We start from the raw sequence: 20,717 nt of genomic DNA, 5'->3' as shown, positions 1-20,717 counted from the left end.
TTCTAGCCTGCTATTACTGGCCTGATCTATCCAGACAAATGGAAATTTAGTGTTTCTTAGGTTCCAGAAGGTACTTTCCAGAGTCACAACATTTTCACAATAATTTTTATGCTCTTTCTTCACTATATTCGTCTACACACAAATAGACTGGTTTTATTCTCATGTTTTTTAAATGTGAAAAATAGTCATATAGTACCAGTCCATAACCATGCAAAGTAAACACACACACACACACACACACACACACACACACACACACACACATTAGCCTCCATTTCGACCTTTGGGAAATACCACATCTTTACTCTTGAGTTAGGCAACAGCTTCCTACAAAATACCTTTCTTCCTGACAGCAACATTTCACACTGCTCTTTGATTAAGCTAAAAAAAGGTCTCTTGGACTTTCACCAAAACAGCATCATGCTTCTAAGATTCAGGCTCTGAAGCTGGAAAGATCTCAGAGGGAATCTCTGCTCTACTGCTTTCATGACCTTTAGCAAGGAACTTAACCTACCTGGCCTTGATTTTCTTATCTGTAAAATGGCAAAATAAACAGTACCTCTACCTTTCTGAGCCATGACAATAACAAAATAAACTGTATTCCGAGGACTTAGCACCAAGTAATTGTAAATACCCTCCCAGTCACTCTAGGCAAGTCATCTAATGTTCTGTCTCAGTTCCATCATGTCACTGGTGGATATTATTTCTATATTTTGTCTCATAGAAATACTACTATGTCTGAAAATATGAAAGCTACAGAGTAAATGTTGTCACAAAGGAGATACCTGATGGTAGTAATGTATCTGGAGAGCCATTGGCAGATGTTTCGGTGTTTTCATTGTTCTCTCCAAATTCCTTCTTATATATTGACAGCATATATGAGATCCTGTAATCTAGTCTGACACTCAGGATAAACTACAAAGAGCATTAAAAACATAATTTTATTTTTTAGCAGCATTTAAAACTACAGTTCAGTACACCAAGAACAACATATCAACATTTCACATGAACTAATTAGAAATCTCAGTTCTTAACACATCAGTTGCATACATACTGATCATTCATAAAGCTAAGAGAAGTCATGCATTTCCATTAGCCAAAGTCAGTAAAATTCCAAAACAGTCTTTTGGGAAGCAGAAAAACCTGACTTCCCATGATTTCTCTGACTATTCCAGATAGAGGTATCCAATGAGTGTGGATGAAGAGGTAATGATTTCACTGAGCACTACAGAATACCATCGGCTCTGGGAGGAGAGTGCTGGAGCTGTGACCTGCATTCACGCAGAGAGAGGCCCAAATTTCAGAGATAATAGTGGATTCTGGCTATGGCACAATCCATCTTGGCTCTAGGCTACAAAAGGACAGCTGAAGTAACAATATCCAAATATGCGATGGACTGGCCTCATTGGTGCCTGTTTTTCCTTGGATTGTGGTGTTGTCCTTGTCTTCCTTAACTAACACATTGACAGAAACTGAATGCCAAGAAGGTGCCTGTCTCTGCTAGGCATTATGAAGAATGCAAACACCTGAAGCCCACTGCCTTCAAGAAGCTAAAGCCTGAGTCCGGAAAACAAAATATAGCATTGTTAACATAATTAGAAAATTATCAGGGGCTAAATCATGTAGTATAGAATTCAATGGAGATCAGAGACAGAAAAAGCATGGGCTACAGATTTCTGAGTGGAGAAGGGGAACAAGAGAGAAGTGGTTTTATACAGGGTTCCCTTCCATCCCAGTTTGCCTGAGATAAGCCTGTTTTAACCTTTTATCCCGGCATAATTACCATCAGTGTACCCTATGCTCTTGGAAGAGCCTTGTTTGGATGGTAGACAATAACGTGCACAAATGGTACTGTCCGCCCTAATCTCCCAGTATTTCTGTGGTAACATACCCACTCCTTTCTCCTCCTTCTCTGGCATTCCTTCTCATACTCCTCTGTTCCAGTAGCACTGGACATTTCTCTCTTGCCTTCTCACATTTGTTCGGTGTCCACTTTACCTTGAAGATCCTCCTCCACCCAAATAACCTGTTTTTGAGATATCCTCCAAGATTCAGCTTGAATCCCTTTTTTTAATGAAGCTTTCTCTGGTTCCCCTAAGTCCATTTTTTTCTACTTTTTGCTCACCCAACACATTACTTACACCTATCTGTCTACCACTCACTTAACACTTCTATTATTTACTCTCTCTCTTTCTCTCTTCCGATAGCTCTCTATGCTCCTTACGGGCTGCAAACATGTTCCATGGCAGTTACGTTTACTTAAATTCAACAAGCATATGCTAAGCCAGGTACTAAGAAAGGAGCTGAGGGTACACAAGAGGGCCAAGGATAAGACCTGCCTATGAAGACATATCATGGGGAATGAAAAACAAACACCAAAGAGTCTTTTTTTATTAGTATGTGGCGAGTGCTGCAACACATATTGGCTGAGTGGATTCTGGGTAAGAGGACTTTCAAAGCGGGGACAGACCATAGGAAAACAGAGTTGAGAGGAGCCACTGGACTTGGTAGTCTAGAGCAGGAGGGGAGCAACACAAACTAGATGGTAGGTGCTTGAAATAAAGGTTTTAAAAAAACTCAGGTAAAGAACAAATGAATAAAACATTAATTGGTAAAACATTTACTTTTAGCTGAAGATTAGTGCTCATAGAATTGTATTTTATAAATATAACCAAAATAAAAGCTTTCATCCTCTAGTATATTTAATTGTGAAAAGTAAATGGAAGGTAGGAAAGGAGCAGAAGGAAGAATAAAAACAAAGACAGAGAAAGACAGTTGAGAAAGAGCCAAAGACAGACAGAGGATGGGGAGGGGGCCGCCTGGGTGGCTCAGGAGGCTAAGCGGCTGACTCTTGGTTTCAGCTCAGGTCATGATCTCAGGGTTGTGGGATCAAGCCCCAGTTTAGGCTCCACATTTAGTGCATAGTCTGCTTGAGAGTCTCTCTCTCCCTCTCCCTCTGTTCCTCTCCACCTACTTGCTCACCCATTCTCTCTCTCAATTAAATAAATCTTTAAAAAAAACAGAGGGAGAGAATAAGAGAGAGAAACGCAAAGATACAAAAAGAGAGAGATGCGTAAAACAATGGGAAAAAGAAAGAAAGAGCAGACAGAAAGCAGGAGACTTTGTGGGGCACCCAGTGACTCAGTCCATTAAGCGTCTACCTTCCGCTCAGGTCATGATCTCCCAAGGTCCTGGGATTTAGCCCCGCATCAGGCTCCCTGCTGAGCAGGGAGTCTGCTTCTCCCTCTCCCTCGGCCCTTCCCCCTGCTCATGCTCTCTCTCTCACTCTCTCTCAAATAAATAAATAAAATCTTAAAGAAAAAAAAAGCAGGAGACTTGTATAAGGAACGTGGCTATAAAAAAATTCTTGAAGAGGTGTTCTAAGAAAGAAACATATTCAAAAGCAGCACATAGGAACACAGAGAGAGTGAATCAGACCCAGACACAGAAACACAAAAATCAGAGGGAGAAAAGAGATTCAATGAGAAATACATTAAAAGCCCAAAGAAGCAGCAAGGAGAGATCAGCCCTAACTGGCCCTAGCGCAGTATCTCCATCTCCTCAGTTTTTAGCTGGTAGATTGTTTTTCAACACTGATCTTCTGTAACTGCAAACTGAAATGAGGTCACATATTTTAGAGGTTGTCCCGTGAGTCGTATGATGGTAAACTATGGGCTCATTAGGTCCACAGGTCAGGTGATCACTACCGTTCTCAGTTTAAGAATAGGAGAACCAAGTGATTTTTCGGGGTCATGAACACAGGGTTGGGAGGCCTGCCAAGATTTCTCAGGATTCAGCCTTGGAATTTCTGGAGGAACTGTGAAACGTTTTATGATTATAAATCTAATTACTTTAAATAAAAATGTACAGACCCTTCCAGGACTACTAACCCACTTCTGGTAGCTCAGCCCACATTAAATTATGATGAAAGACTTAGTAAACTGTACCCAGAATCTTAATAAATCCTTGAAAACTCCAGGCTGCATTCTCCAAATCTGGAATAAATGCTATAATTAAAGTATCATAAAACTACTTTCTAAACTTAAAAAAATGCTAAGAATTCACAGTTACAGTAATGGGGAATTTATTCACTAGACCAGTGGGCATGAAATAATAATTTATCTCCTTTAAATTCATAGAGCAAGGTATTAGACTATATTAATTTTAAATATATATATTATTTCTAGCCTCTTGGAAACAAAAACACAAAGAGAGACAGTCATATATAAAATACTAAAACCAATTATTAACATTTTTGTTAATAATAAATAAAATTTTCTGTGAGTTTCTTGCTACAATGATAAATCTGGGTACCTAAAATTACATGTCCAATTCAATTAAAAGTAGAAATAGAGTTAGAATTCAATCTCAAGTTTGCCTGCTCTGAATTCCTTAAGTGAAGGTAAAATGAAATCAGGGTCGATATTAAATGAGAAAATGCATATGAAAGAGGTTTGGTAAACCTCAAAGCACTCCACAATTGTTAGATGTCACCAGAAACACCTTTAATGGAAATGAACAAATGTAACAAATACGTTAAATAAGGTTGTTAACTTAAAATACATAAATTAGAACAATAGCACTTCAGGATATTTCCACAGGGACTTGGAACAAAGAGTGTAAAAGTAACCAGGATACACAATTAGGTATTTGTCACTTCACTTCCATTATGTAACCTACCTGTAAAATCTCAATAATCTTCAGTTTGGTGTCCATCACGGTCACGTCTTCATGCTCTACGGGGCTCCCTTGCTTGCTGGGGTGGATGCTGGGCTGAATGTCAGGTACACTCATGGGGAAGATAGAGCCTCTACTGAGTACCATTTGGGTCATCATCTCTCCCACCCCATGGATGGTTCTCATGACATTGTTTCCTGGCACAAGAAAAGTCTTTAAGTCAACACACATGACATCTGGAGGGACAGGTCTAATAACCAGTTGGTCAGAACCAGAATGACAGCCAAAGTAATAAGATAGGAAAGAATAGCATCAACCCCGCTCTGGCTCTTTCCTTATGGGCAAAGTACAGATACTGCAGACACATTTCAAAATGACAGATTTTAAAAATGAAAGTTGACTTTTCTCAGAAAATGCTTTCAAATGAGGCACCACAGTGAGTTGTGGTAGCTCTGATAACATCCAATTCAGGCCCTTCTGGAACACAGTAAGTCCTACCAACTGTCATACCAATAGGCCCTAACTTATAACAATAATGTGAGAAAACTCTACAATAAATGACTTGCAAGTGAGGATACGAGGATTACATGAAAACATGTAAGTGGTGACTAGCATCCTAATCCTACCCTCAAACCAAGGACTTCAGAGCTTTGCTTTCGTGCTTATGAAAAGAGCTTGTGAAGAGCATTGCTCTAACTTCATTTTAAGGAAAAGAAAGTTTCATCTGGGGAAGAAGCATGTGTTTGCCAATACACTTCCCATTCCTTATCCAGTTGGAATAAAAAATCATTATTCAAAATCCACAAAAAGTAATTATGCTTGAGGTAGTTACAGAAACACAATAGTGACAAACATGATCATTTTCAAAAAGGGATCACTTCCCTTCTACATCGTCTGAGTTTTAACTTCTCATTCATTTGTCCTCCAATAAAACTGCTTATACATGCATTCCCTCCACTGACCATGAGCAGCTGTACCAAAGGATCCTCCTGACACTGCTCCAATTTATGTTCTCCAGCCTGACTGTTGTTTCTCACTTCTGGATTCCCACAACAAGCAGCAAGGATTCAAAGGAACAATTGTCTGCTTTTCTTTCAGAACACTGGTCTTTGCTCCGTGTATGTTCATAGAGCTTTGCTTGAGGCAAAGGCCTAAGAATCTGGCAAATAATTTTCCTTTCCCTAAGTGTCTCAGGGTGCAAACCAAGAGAAAGGGAAATGGAAATAAGATGGGATGAGATAAAACTCTCACTTCTAAGTGAATAGTATCAACTGTAGGAATGCATACAGGATTAAAGGCAAACAAATAAAAGGAAATATGAAAGGATGGCTCAAAGTATCTTGACGGTCTTGTGCTGACCAACCCACAACTTTTATCAGGCCACTGGTAATCACTGTGAAAAGTGAAATGCCTTTTAAAACTTATTATCTGATCCATATATGAAAGTAGTATATGTAAAAGAGCATGGGGCTCAAATAGTACATTTTGGAGTAGGCAGAGACATGACATTTTTTTCTAGAGTGGCATCTTCCAGGCAGAAATTAACTGGTTTTCCTTCTGAGAGTCTATGACCTTTATTTGACTGCTATTTACATAAACCAAAAAGGAAGGAAAGAAAAATATATATATATGAAAGATAATTTCCAAGTTTGGACAAGATTGAGACAAAGGATTTGAAACAGCCCTCTTTTCTATCAGAACAACCTTGACGCAGAATGCTTCATTGTCTGTGGTTCTCAAGCAATCATAGCAGTTGACTACTTCCAAATCCCTCCACTGTTTGCCATGTGGATTGCAGGGATGCACATCTGGTGGTTGGCAATGGTTTTAGGTCACTGATGTGTAACCAGTACATTTATCCGAATCTTGATTCGGCTATGTATACGTGTTAGCCTCCAAGAGCTGCTTTCTCACCACTAACACAGAACAGGCTCCTTTGTTATTCCTACCCGATTCACACAGAAATCCTTGGCACCCACAGTGTCTGCATCTTATTTAGATTTGCATGGAAAATAATCATTTAATCCAAATGATTATTACACAGAAAGTTAGTCCAGACAATTCTTTCCCCCAAATATAGATCCTGTCACCAAGAAATTAAAATCTAGAGGCCAGAACCAGAATAATATGTAACACATGTTGCCAAAGACATGGGGGGTTCATTCTGGTTCTGCCACATACTTAGATGCCTGTGGCACGTGGTCACCACAAAACTCTCCTGACATCTCCATGTATGGCTAACTGAGAGGTCTCAGAAAATGCTATATTTTCTGGAGTTGCTTGGTGGTGATGAGAGGTGCTTAAATTGTGAACTATCACAGCTTGGAAAACATAAGTCAAATGCCACATAAATCACAGACATGCAAGGCTCCCAAGTATCCATTTCTCCAGAGAAAAATTTGATTCTGGACTTTTGAGATAAGTCAGAGGCCATCAGTTTTCAACACTGCCAAAGAAGAAATCTTACCACTTCTCCTCTCAATCATAATTAGTTAATACCATTAAAAAGTTTTCAGCAGAAACACTACTATATTACCATATAAATCCTCTGGACAAACTAACCCCTAAAAATTCAGCTTTTCTATGCCTTTTATATGAACCCAGCAGCCAGAATTTAGATTTCTGTGTAAAAAGTGTTGAAATGGTTTGAAAACAATGGAAGTCATCTTTGTTAATCAAAAGTAAAAGGAATGAATTGCTTAGAAATAAAAGCAGATGGACTTTTCAGGGTTTTTTTATTACTTGAATGTATGGATAGTTTTACTAATCCTAATTCGCTCAAGAGAAAAACCCAAAAGTAAGAAAGGTATGCATTTAGATTTTCCTAAATGCATAATGGGAATGGGAGCGGACTGAGAATACATAGTTTCTTTATTTCATGGTTCCAATGAGTCCAGTTCCCATTACCAATTCCAGAGAAGTAAAAAGCAGTAAGAAATCCACCTAACATAAAAGCTGACCAGGATTTAATTGTACCTACTCAGAAATGGTGGTACTGCTTGGGAGCATTATTATTGCACTCAACAAGTTATTAACAGTTATGTGAATTTCTAGAAAGCATAAGAGATTTAACAGGATCTTATTCAACTGAAATTTATCTTATGTCTATTGGTATTTCTTTTATTTTATTTAAAGTCATCTTTGCTATCTTTTCCTATTAGAAATATATAACACTATAAATGATAACTTGAATTTTCCAGTTGTTTAGATTTCAGGTAGACATTTCTAGAACCTTCCCAGCATTTATAAGACATCATAGAAATATCTGATTAGAAGAGTTCTGTGAATAACTGTTCAAAGCAATTTAATTGTTCTGTGACTACTAAAGTCAGTTCAGTGTTTTATAATAGAAGCCAAAGAGTGGATAACCCCAAAACCAATCTTACTTCCCTGAAACATACTTTCGTAGTTGGATTTGAAAAAATGCATCTGCCGTTATAATAATTCATTTGAAACAGAATGATGTTAAACCATAAAGACATGACTCAGGAAATCTTCCTACTTCCCATCTCTGCTTAGCAGCTCCTTATAAATCTCCACTTGCTAGAAGACGCCTACACTTTAGAACTGGAGTGGTTTTCTATTTTGAACATTCTCTGGAGCAGTGCTTCCTCCCAGTGGTTGAGGGTCTGGTTATAAAAGGGCTTTTCTATATGCAAAACAAAAACACTAACACAAGATCAAAGCCTTAATTAAGCTACCAACACAAGCAAGGTAATGAGTACCATGGTACCAACCTTGATTAAATGGAAGAATAAGATTTAACACCCTAAGAAGACAATAGATAACCAGCATTCCCAGTTCAAAGTTAGATCACAGTATTTTAGAGAGATAGATAATCTAGTTTCCCATCGGGTTTTAAGCTTTATGCTGGACCTGGTGGGAACCTGCTGTTCTTCTGCTTGGAGTTCTCTTAATGAGATGGTCACTTAACGTGCTTTCTCACTCCTTTATGATTTCTGGTACAATGTCACCTCCTTAGATAGACCTCTTCTGGCCATCCTGAAGGACTGCTATCACTCTGGAAACACGCACCTGCTTTACATTTCAGCCATGGCATCATCACCATCTCATATCATATTTTATATTTGTTTATGTGTTTATTATATATTCCTCTCAAAAAAAAAAAACACATAAGCTCTATGAAAATAAGCCCTGCCTAGTTTACTGCTCTGTCTCCTACATCTGGAATAGTGCCTGACACACAGTAATCATTCAACAAATGTTTGCTAGATTAACGCACTAATAAAAGAAAAAAAGATTTGATAAACAAATGAACTATTAAAAATGAGACTGACATTTTTATTTAAAAATGGATCTTATCCTAAAAATATTCCATCTTTCATCAAGGTAAGTTTTTGTTTGCTTTATATTTTCCTAAATTTTCTAAATTTTTTCAAAAAACATATAATTTCACGTTACTTGAAAAATTATTCATTTAAAAGAAAAGAAAAATAAAATAGATACCAGTGAGATAAGAATAATCATGAAATCTGCCCATCCCATGTACTTTGCTAGGCCACTTATACTCCTACAGTATCGGGGCATTTGGGGGACCTATCCCACTTTACTCAGCCAGAAAGTGGCAGAGCTTCAGATAGAGGTCAACCAATATGAACATGCAGTTTTTATCCCACACCATGCAGCTTTGCTAATGGACCACCTCTTACAAGTTTCCAAAGATTTTATACTAGAACTCATAAAACCTACCAAATGCAGAAAGTAAAATTCTTTTTTTTTAATAGTTTTTTTTTTTTTTAAGTAGGCTCCATGCCCAAAATGGGGCTTGAACTCACAACCCTGAGATTAAGAGTCTCATGTCCTACTGACTGAGCCAGCCAGGCACCCTCTGAAAACAAAGATTCTAATTAAAACTGCACTAAAAATGTGAAATTACTATTAATCATATAATAAATTTGGTCACATTATCCCCAAGTGAACTTATCCAACCAGTTTTTATTATATATGATGGGTCACACATTACTTGGAGCATTATATTTGCAATGCACAATTTAATTTTAAGGGCAGCTCGTGCTCAGAATGCATTTATTAAATAACCAATGTTCACCTGGCTCTATACTAGGGACAGTGGAAGTGTCATAGGAAGAGGACATAGCAAAAGGAGAAATGACAACATGGCTAGGAAAACATAAAGCATATCCATAAAAAATGTAAGAACAAATACAAGGCAGTTGAGATAGTTATAGTATAGCATGGGCAGTGGGAAGATTGCATAGGATATTTTTTTAATTTTTTAAAAAATTTTAATTGAAATTTTTAATGTAGTTTTTAAAATTATCTTAGTGTGAGAAAAGTGAAGGGCAGCTTCACTGAAAAGACACAATTTTGAACTAGGCTTTGAATGGAGTAGAAGATTTAGTGTGATCTTTCTAAATTTTTTCACCATCCTATGTACACACTCTTACACCTAACAAAATATGTTCCAAGTCCCATGAGAATAAGGTTACATAAAATGTGCAAAAAAGTCATGAAGAATAAAAAGTATCATATACTTGTAATGTAATGTGTATACTTTTACTACATCTCTGAAAAACAACTATTCTCCATTTGATCATGGCCTATTAGAGCGGCCATCATCCTACTAAGGAATGTGTGGTTCCATCATAGCTCATAATCTCATATACTCTGGCATGATTGACACAGAATATCACCTCAAAAAGAAGTCTTCCAGAGAAGTGGTTTATAAAGCATACTCAGTGGACAAAATAGACAATATACACTTATTTTTCTTCATCCTAAACAAATACTCATTGACTACAGTGTGTTGATGACCCATTTACACATTCCAACTTTCCAAAACCTTAGAATTAGAACAAAGCAAGATCTATTGGAAACATGTTACCAAAATATAGTAATGTTATTATCCATCTTTTTTTGAATATCAAGTAGACTGCTTAAAAGAAAATTATTTCCCATCCCACCCACACCCTAAAGAAGTGTTATTCAAAGGATGGATTTAAAAAGCAATTCATACAAAACAGTGGTTGAGTTCTACATCCTACTTTGGATTTCATCACTGTCAAATACTGACAAAGTCATTTCAATATTCCAAACCTCAAGATTTTAATTTGCAAAACTCACTTTAATTCTTAACAGTTGGTAATCCAAGCAATAAATGAATTTACATGCTGCTTTACAATTGAGATACAATATAGATACAATGAAATGCAAAGATCTTAAAAGAAAAGTTTTAGCACTTCTGCTGCAGGACATATACCCATATGAACCACATGTCATTCAGAAACCAAACATTTCCATTACCCCAGAAGCTCTTTTATGCTTTTCTCCAATTCATCTCCTCTACATCCCTCCTCACTACCACCACCACCAAAAGCAATCAGTCTTCTGATTCATCATCACACTACAGATACGTGCATTGAATAATGTAGTTTCATATGTACGATTTTAGTTAAAATCATCATAACCAAAATGTACTAGTAAATTAATCATTGTTAAAGTACAGAAGGGTCTCTAGTTCTTTGCTACTCTACTATTGCCTCGACCAGAGAAGTTTTTTGTTGATGATTAGTGAAGTCAGAGATAACATGTTTCTTAAATGTAAAGAATGAAACAATGAAACAACAAAGGATAACTAATATACTGAATGATTCCATCAAATCCTCAAACTACATCAACAAGTTGAAAACATATGATAAAATCAAAATATAAAAAGCTGTCCTTAGGTCCAAATAAAACCAACTAAAGTATATGATAAAAATGTGATGTAACAGAGCACAAATTCAACTTCAGTCGTGTTCAAGTTTCATGGGAATCTATATTGTGTCAGTATTACTAAACAGACTCATTTCACCTAGACTGCATTACATTACCCCAGTGTTCAGAATGAATGAGAAAGTAACTGTCCTTGCCTCTGTGGTGGTCAGACCAGTTATCAGTGATATTTGAATCATAAGAGGAATAGTTAAACTACACAAGAAGAGAAATGCAGGTGACACGCTGGCCATTTTCAAACCCAGAACTGACATCTGGAAGTGATGTTCAACTTCAATGTGGCTCCAGGGAACAAAAGTAAGACTGCTAATTGGAAGTTAGAGGGAGGTACATTTAGGATAATCTAATAAAACAGACCTAATAGAACAAAAGAGACCTAATAACTGGAAGTCTTAGAAATAAGACCTACCTTTTGCAGCAACAAAATCTTGGTCACTCTCATGTTCAAGGAGATTCTAAGTGACCACTTATAATGGGTGTTGGATGAAGATTTAAGCTTGTATATTGTGTAGATGATTTCAACAGTCCCTTTACATGCTAACATTCTATAAGTTTAGGTTTGTGTTCCAACAATAGACCTTATTGTAGGTCACTGGTAGACTCTCCAGCAGAACTTGAGAGAACTGGGGAACTTGTCCCAGTGTATTAACACCTTGAGGCATCAGATTCTGAGGTTCAAACAATATTTATAAATAGAGGAAATAGTTGGAGTAGAGAGGAGGTGAGGACAACATGGCCCACCTCAGTCATTCTCATTATTTGTGAGGTCATCCCTAGGTATTGATTCCACCCTATGAACTCAATCTGGTAATGTTAGCTCTTCCTCAGTTCCAGGAACAATTCATATCACTCCTAGGAAACTCTAGAGGCTTCAGAGTCACTTTATAGCTCAAAGGATAAGAATAAATTCCACACTAAACTGTGAAAGACGCTCCACACACTGTGTGGTGATACTTTTGAGAAACCAAAACACAAAAAACTAAACATGATGCCTTCATTTCTGACAAATCCCACAGAAACACCAACAAACACAGAATCAATCTCCTGCCTCTACTAAGTCAACCAATTAAAAAGTCTAACAAAAATAACTTTATGTATTATAGCTTTATGTGAATAATGTCTGAGAGAACCAAAAGGAAGTTATAGAGGTACTTCGTGACTTAACTGTACTATGTAAATTAGGCATTCATCATACCCATTAAGTCCTTGTGAAATTTATTAACTCACACAGTTAGCAAGTGAATATTTCAATCATATTACTCTATTAAGATGGTGCATCAGAGATCACTGAAAAAGTTATAACAACATTAATCACTAAAACTGCTCAAATAAAATTGCAGGGACAAAAATACCAGGAAATACTTGAATACGAACTGGCATTTGTCATGTTCTCTCTCATTCATTGGAAGTTTAGAAAGCCAAACTAGAAGTTCATAAGTAATAAAGGAAAAATAATTCCATATTTGGAATGTCACAGTCTATAAGATATTTTTAACAATCAAATACTTACATATTTATATAAAACATGCAATTTACATACATACATCAAATGCATTTCACTCAATAGATATTTTTGAAAGTCTAATATATATATAATAGTATATTTTGTGGGCAGCCCAGGTGGCTTAGCGGTTTAGCACTGCCTTCAGCCGGGGGTGTGATCCTGGAGACCCGGGATCGAGTCCCAAGTCGGGCTCCCTGAATACAGCCTGCTTCTCTGTGTGTGTGTGTGTGTGTCTCTCATGAATAAATAAATAAAATCTTTAAAAAAAATAGTATATTTTGCTTGTCACAAGCTGCTTATCAAACCAGAAAGAAATTATTTTCATAGATTTTCTCCCCACTTTGCTTCCCCTGGTCAATAAATCTGAAACATTATTATGGAATTATCCAGGTAGTAAATCTAAGAGTCGTGGAGGCTTTTGTAAGTCTACTAGAGAAAAACAGACTTATAATTACAAAATTAAGAACGACATAAATATATATTTGGAATATTAGGACCTCTAAATACTTTTGTTCTCCAAATGCATGCATATTTATATAAGGCAAGACACTTGCATACAATCATCTTAATGATAAGTGAGGTATGAAAGTACATATGAGATATAGAAATGTGTCTAAGAAGATAAAAGTTTTTTATCTGTTTAGAAGATAAAAGTGTCTACCCAAAGTCATGAGGTATTCTGTTGTATTAGCTTGTGGAACTTTATGATTTACCTATCATAATTAAGTCTAAATTCCAACTAGAATTGGTTTTATTAACAAATGTAAGGGAGGGATAAAATTGATTTCTCTTTTACATGAATATCCAATACCCCCAGGCACAATTGATTGAATAGAACATCCTTTGCCACTGCACTGTCATAAATCACGTGACCACGTAGGTGATGATCTATTTCTGGGCTTCTCATTCTTTTCCACTGGTCTATTTTTCTCTCTTGGACTAACAATTATGTAGCATTGTAATAAACTTGATATTTGATAGTGCATACTTCACAGCTTTGTCCCTCAAAATTGTCTTTGCTACTCTTGGCCCTTCACATTTCCATGTAAGATTTAGAATTAGCTAATTTGGGTAGGCAAAGTGTTCTTAAGCATGCACCAAAAAACTGACTTAAAAATTTAAAAAAAAAAAATTGGGCTGGGATCCCTGGGTGGTGCAGCAGTTTGGCGCCTGCCTTTGGCCCAGGGCGTGATCCTGGAGACCCGGGATCGAATCCCACGTCGGGCTCCCGGTGCATGGAGCCTGCTTCTCCCTCTGCCTGTGTCTCTGCCTCTCTCTCTCTCTCTCTCTCTGTGTGACTATCATAAATAAATAATAAAAAAAAAAAATATTGGGCTATATTTTTTAAGAAGTGTCTAACAAGATAAAACTGTTTAGAATTACTGGGGAAACAGCAAGAGACAGAGCTAGAGATATCTGATGCAAATTATGAAAACCCTTGGGCATCAACTTAAAGAACTGAGTTATTCTCCAGACAGGATGAGAACTAGTAAAAGAGCTCGGGTATGTGATTTTAGAAGGACCCTTATGTTGGAATGTGGAAAAAAGAGCCAGAAATGGAGACCAGTCAGAAATTTACTTCAGGGAGTGAAGAGGAACATTCAGCTTCAAGAGATATTTAAGTGGTAAAACTTTTAAGACTTGTAATTGAAACTTTGTTTTTGAGACAACCCAACCATTCACGAAGGGATGACTGTTGGTTTAAAAAAGCTTTTTTGATCTGACCTGTAAAATCAATTCAAGTAAAATCAAAACTCTTTAATAGACACCTAAAGTTTAGTACTAAACTTTCTTGGAAACTAAACTTGGGAAAAGTAGAAAACAGCATCCCTGCAGATGAAGACGTCATCTAGATAGAGTACAGTATGCAGAAAGGACATCAACTATAGGGCTGTGGGTTTTTTGTTTTTTTATTTAAGAAAGTGGAGAAAAAGAAAAAGAAAAGATATCTGAATTCAAAATTTGGCGCAGCAAACCACAAGCTGTGTATGATCTTAGGCAAAGTATTTACCCTCTCTGTAAGCCTATTTCCTGGACAAAATAGTGACCATAATACCTAACTGCTGGAGTGTAATAAGGATTAAAAGTAAAAGTATGTAAAAGATCTAGAGGTGTGCTAATATAAATAATAAATACCCTTTTCGAGTAATTTTTGCCAACGTGTGACCTGGCACACGGCAGAAACTCAGTATAAAGTAGACATATTACATAGTTATTCTCCACCTATTTTTAGACATGCATTTGAGTTTTAAAAGGAACACGATCTAACATAAATCCTGTGTTTGAAACTTTCTTGATATATGGAGAGAGGATTAAGCCCAGAGGGAGATAAAGTCCTTTTAGGCTTTATTGATAACTAAGAGAAAACTGGGCAGTTACACAGGCATTTTTTTTTTTTAACTTACAAAAGCTTAAAGCTGGGAGGGGTGGGGCAGGGGCAGGTAGTATAAAAGACATTATACATTAAGCTAGAAAGAACTCAGAGGCACAGTCAGCATAGCACAAAGCTGTGAGAGAACCAGCCTCAGAAGATGAGAAAGTCACAGAAATCTTCCTTCATATCTGAAGAAGAGGATTCCAGAAAAGACTTGCTCCCTAGAACAGATTTCTGATACCAGTGATTCTGGGGCATTTGGAAGTAGACAGTTTCTAGAAAATTTTCATATCTAGAACTTTGTTTTGCATTTAATGTTTTAATGTTGTTTTTACTTTTCTCCCTACACTCTATTTCCTATAAGATCAAATCATTTTTATTTTTCTTCCTAATCTGTATTTCCTAGGAGATCTTAATCTTGGCCTACAGTTCTTCCAATCATGGTACTTTTCTGGAAGATATCTATGGTGGATGATGTGATAGTCTCGCCCAGATTCCCTTTCAGGGATCAAGGACAATATACTGCCCCAGCTGCTGGAAGTGCTATTCAGACAACAGCCCTCAAATGTCAGCCCTATACGGGGACTGACTAGTCTGAAGAGAGCCACCTCAAACAAGGCCCCACATCCATTCCAGGGCAGCCCATGGAGGCATAAAGGCTCAGCCCCACTCTCACTCCCTAGGAGACAACTCTGAAAAGACATCCCAACTGCAGACATCTCCCCTCACCCCAGAGTTTTCACTAGGTCTGCGTCACAATCTGATTCCTCTCTTTGCCCAATTCTGCTTCTTTCCCTTCCATTCCACTGGTGTTGATCCTAAGAGGAATCTAATAAATCTCCTTCATGCTAACCTCTGGTTCAGGGTCTGTTTCCTGGGGAACCCAACCTGTAATAAGTAACTTCAGAGATTCAGGGACATTGGCATCATTGTTGTTGCCATTGTTGTTCTTCTTTAAAAATCAGTGGAAGATGGGGCGCCTGGGTGGCTCAGTCGGCTGAGTGCCCAACTCTTGATTTCGGCTCACATCATCATCTCAGGGTCCTGGGATCGAGCCCCTGGTATTGGGCTCCATGCTCAACGGGAAGTCTGCTTGAGAGTTCTTTCTCTCCCTGTCCTTCCGCCCCTCCTCTCTCTCTTTCTCTCTCAAATAAATAAATCTTTTTTTAAAAAAAAATCAGTGGAAGACTCTCAAGGTATTAGGAGAACATGCTCATCTGACACAGTGCTTACATACAGAGGGATAAGAGAAAACCTAACACTGTGAATAGGATTACACAGATATCTCTACCGCTTCTCTGAATGAAAAGCTTTTTTTATTAGAAATACATGATCCCAATGGAAAGAAGGAGTAAGCAGAAGGGAAGAACATACAGGAAGTAGGCAGGTGCGAGGAACAAGACACATACCGGAGGTAAGACATATGTGTTCGAAGCAAAGGGACATCACTGAAAGCAGAAATGAGGGAGGACAGGTCAGAGGACAGGCCATCCAAAGGAGAATCTTGAGAGGCAGAATGGGAAAAACAAGTTCAGAAATTGCTGCAAGGGATTTTCAAATGAAGAATGGTAACAGTGCTATCTTCCCCCACAAATAATCCTTGCTAACACTTCTGAGCACTATGAACTCCCACACAAACTACACACATTACAGAGACCTGGAAAGAGCTTGGTCAGATTAAAAGTTAAAAGAAGTTGAAGGAACACTTGAAAGAGTCTTGAAAATAGGTACCTGTTCTTCAGTTATGGTGATTGTACTAAATCTTATTTCTGTCCGTTGTCATCCCCACCTCCACATACGTATGTCCTCAGCCTCACCTGCACCTGGTAAATCCTTGCTTGCTTGCTTTTTTCATGATACACTCTATATTTTAAGTGAATAAAGGCTTCTGGTTTTCAGGCATTCTAGCTGGTGGCTTTACAAAAGAGCAATCACAGCTATTAACCAGGAGAGTAGTGCTTCATGAATATTGGCTGAAAGTGTTTTGCAACACACGTTAAAAAGAACACCATTCAGTGAGTGAAAGAGAGTTACATACTAATCTTCCTAAGAATCACAGTTTTTAACTGAAAGAGCCCATAAAGATCACAGTTAGACTAACCTAATTTTATAAAGGAAGAAACTATTTTCTAGCAGATATTTTGCCTGCAAATACTTTCTTCCTTTCCCACCCATATAACAATATTAAAAAATGTTTCTGCTCCACCTCCCATCTCAATTTCCCTTCTTTTTAACAGCAATGATGCTGCCAGAAAAAGCATTTCAAGGTGGATCATGCAAAGTCCCTGCCAAGCCAAAAAAAAAAAAGAAGTTAAACTGAAGAAATGGCTGGCTGGTTGTTTGCCACTAAACAGAGAGTTAGCTTGCTCTTACTCTCTTCTCCAAATCTCCTGGGGCAAGGAATGCTCCCAGACAGACATATAACCAAAGTGCCTCTTCCCAATCGCCCGTCTTATCTCTTCCCTCCCCTGCGTGGGACCCACAGGACCATAAATCACCCAGTGCAGTTCCAATCCTTCCAGGGCACTGTTGTTATCTGTTTCTTATTCTCTAAAACCAAAGGCACTTCAGCTCCAAACCTGCAGCTTCAAAAGAAAGGAAATCCTAAAAGTAAATGGAACTCTCCCATTGACATTTTTAGTGATTTCCCATTATTAACATTACAACACATATATACCAACAAAACAGATTATCTGGTCACTGATTAGGAACTGGCCCACATTTCAGGGCTTGACTATGGAAACTCCCAAGAATTTGAAGTTGTAAAACAGCAAAATGATAAAAGATCTAAAGAAAGTATTCAGCTCTTGTTTGGTCATTTTCTGATATATTGCCTTTTCAAACTGTGGTGAGTTCAAGGATGGGGAGAGAATTGTGAAAAGAAACTGTAGCACGGCCTAGACACCCTAACTAGGCCTACATCGTACTCCTGGGTTAAAATGTCATAGCTCCATGTTGGAGGTTTAAATTTGAATCCCAGTTCCATTCAAATGACAGACAAGTGGAAGGATATTGACAGAATAACTAAATACTGAGCTAGATACAAACATGCCCAGACTGTGTCAAGTTCTGCCTCTTTTCAAATGGTGATAGGGCTTTCTCTCACTACTCAGAGTTAACATGCTATGTGGTTCATTAGAAAAATATATGTTATATTCACATTTGTTCCCAAATATTTGAATGACTATCTAGGAGAACAAAATACACCCATCTTGCTATTTAAAAAATGATCTTAATTAGTAGTAGGATCAATCCTTGAATTGTATATCCTTCAGCAGCCATGAAGAGGAAAAAAAGAACAATTTTTTAAATAGAATACAGTTTCAAAAGTATGTTGAAAATATCTGACTTACCAGCCAGAGAAACACAAACATCATATGATTTCCCTCATATGTGGAATTTAAGAAACAAAACTGATGAGCATAGGGAAAAGAAAGGAAAAATAAAATAAGACAGAAAAGGAGGCAAACCATAAGAGACTCTTAATTCTAGGAAACAAACTGAGGGTTGCTGGAGGGAATGGGGGGGAGGTATGGGGTAACTGGGTGATAGGCATTAAGGAGGGCACCTGATGGAATGAACACTGGGTGTTATATGCAACTGATGAGTCGCTAAACTCTACCTCTGAAACGAATAATACACTATATGTCAATTAAATTGAATTTAAATTTTAATAATAGTGAAAGGGAAAATAAGGGAAGGTAGAAGAAATGTGTGGGAAATATCAGAAAGGGAGACAGAACGTAAAGACTGCTAACTCTGGGAAACGAACTAGGGGTGGTAGAAGGGGAGGAGGGCGGGGGGTGGGAGTGAATGGGTGACGGGCACTGGGTGTTATTCTGTATGTTAGTAAATTGAACACCAATAAAAAAAATAAATAAATAAATAAATAAATAAATAAATAAATAAATAAATAAAAGAATTTAAATTTTAAAAAAATTAAAGAAAATATCTAACTTCTCAGCCAGCATATGCTTTGGCTTTTCAGTTCTATATATGACAAAGAAGAGCACTGCTTGACATAATCCTTCCACCCAAAAGATCAATTACACTGAATGGTGCCTGTGCATTTTAAATCACTGAGAGCAAATGATAGGTATTAGGCAAAGCAAATTGACTCAACAGCAGAGCCTGCTGGGAGTGAATACAGTTGTTTGAAAACAGTATTTCTTTTCTTAAGTGAGTACATAGCCAGTGAAAGGTATTGGACTGGTGGTTCTGAGGGTTAGGATCTTCTATTTCACTAGAACACAGGCCAGGGCAGTGCCAGCTCCCAGCGTCTCCATGCCTGCAGAATTTTCTAAACGGACCACCTCAAGGCATAAAAATTAAAAGCTTCCTCCGAGCCTAGCAATTTCTGGCCAACTGAAAGCCACTGTGATGGTGAGCAGTCACAGCCCGGGAGCTAGATTCAGACTCACAACCAATTCTAGGACGAGGACGACTCACAGTGGCACGGAGTGGGCTGCACTGTTTCCAGAGGAACCAGAAGAGGAAAGCTTCTGCAGCCACCACTCTCCAAGCCAGCCATCCCCATCCCCTCAGACACTAATCAGGACATCTAAACCGACCGGATTTCCCCGAAACACAAATGAATGCCGCACAGGCACGCCTTCCTTAAGACAAGTGTCACTGAGGGCCACATGAAATGCAACCCCACGGAACTACAAACCCTTTCTCCTGGACAGGCCTCTTCTCCCGCCCCCCTGGGTCTGACCTGCCAAACAGCCAGCAAACACATTTCTCTGAATGTCCAACCCCAACTGTGCCGGAGCAGAATTAGTACGTGGTAAGTAGATCAAGAGGATAAAAAAAGACCTGGTTCTCTTGCACAAAACTTTCCAGACACCGTATGAGAAAAGAAGATTATTATCACTTACTTGAAGGAACTGGTTCATCTAGCAACAATGCTTATAAAACTATTTCCTATTTTTAAAATAATCGTGCTTTGTAAATGACTTCCAATGAAATAAAGTTTCACTAAAATGGGAAAATATAATCTAGATCACTTAAGATGATGATATACTGGGTATTGCAATGTGGCCACATTGCTATGGCTCCCATGAGTTGTCCTTTCAAGTAACAGTTCCTTACCACCCCTCCTCCCCAGCGGGCGCCCCAGGTACTTTCCATAATCTGGGATTTCCTCTCTGGCACCAACCTCTGTCTCATCCTGTACCACAGGAATTTTTCCCAGGCCTGAAAATCCTGTCTCCACATTTAGAGATTCCAGAAATGTGTTCTCTCTTGCTCATTTTGTTAAGAATTTATAGAGTCTAATAGAACCTTTGTTAGGAATTTATAGTCTAATAGAACTCAGCTATAATAACACACCTCCTAGTAGAGATGGAAAGTAATGCTCCGAGTTTGAAGTGTCATCTCATATATAATAAATCATTTTCCTACTTG

General features: G+C 37.9%; 1 protein-coding gene across 4 annotated transcripts in view; it reads right to left on the bottom strand.

The window, feature by feature from the left end:
• The window catches only part of ITPR2 (inositol 1,4,5-trisphosphate receptor type 2), a 470,949-nt gene that overhangs the window by 287,842 nt on the left and 162,390 nt on the right, over positions 1–20,717 (bottom strand). For all 4 annotated transcript variants that reach the window (XM_072798592.1, XM_072798594.1, XM_072798596.1 and 1 more), the window contains 2 exons: positions 4,681–4,874; positions 786–915 (listed from right to left, as the gene is read on the bottom strand). In XM_072798592.1, the coding sequence (XP_072654693.1) occupies positions 786–915; positions 4,681–4,874 (324 nt within the window). The remainder of the gene's footprint in view (positions 1–785; positions 916–4,680; positions 4,875–20,717) is intronic.

This window comes from Canis lupus, chromosome 25, assembly GCF_048164855.1.
Source record: "Canis lupus baileyi chromosome 25, mCanLup2.hap1, whole genome shotgun sequence".
Taxonomy (NCBI): domain Eukaryota; kingdom Metazoa; phylum Chordata; class Mammalia; order Carnivora; family Canidae; genus Canis; species Canis lupus.
This window is presented reverse-complemented; position numbering and strand designations above follow the sequence as displayed.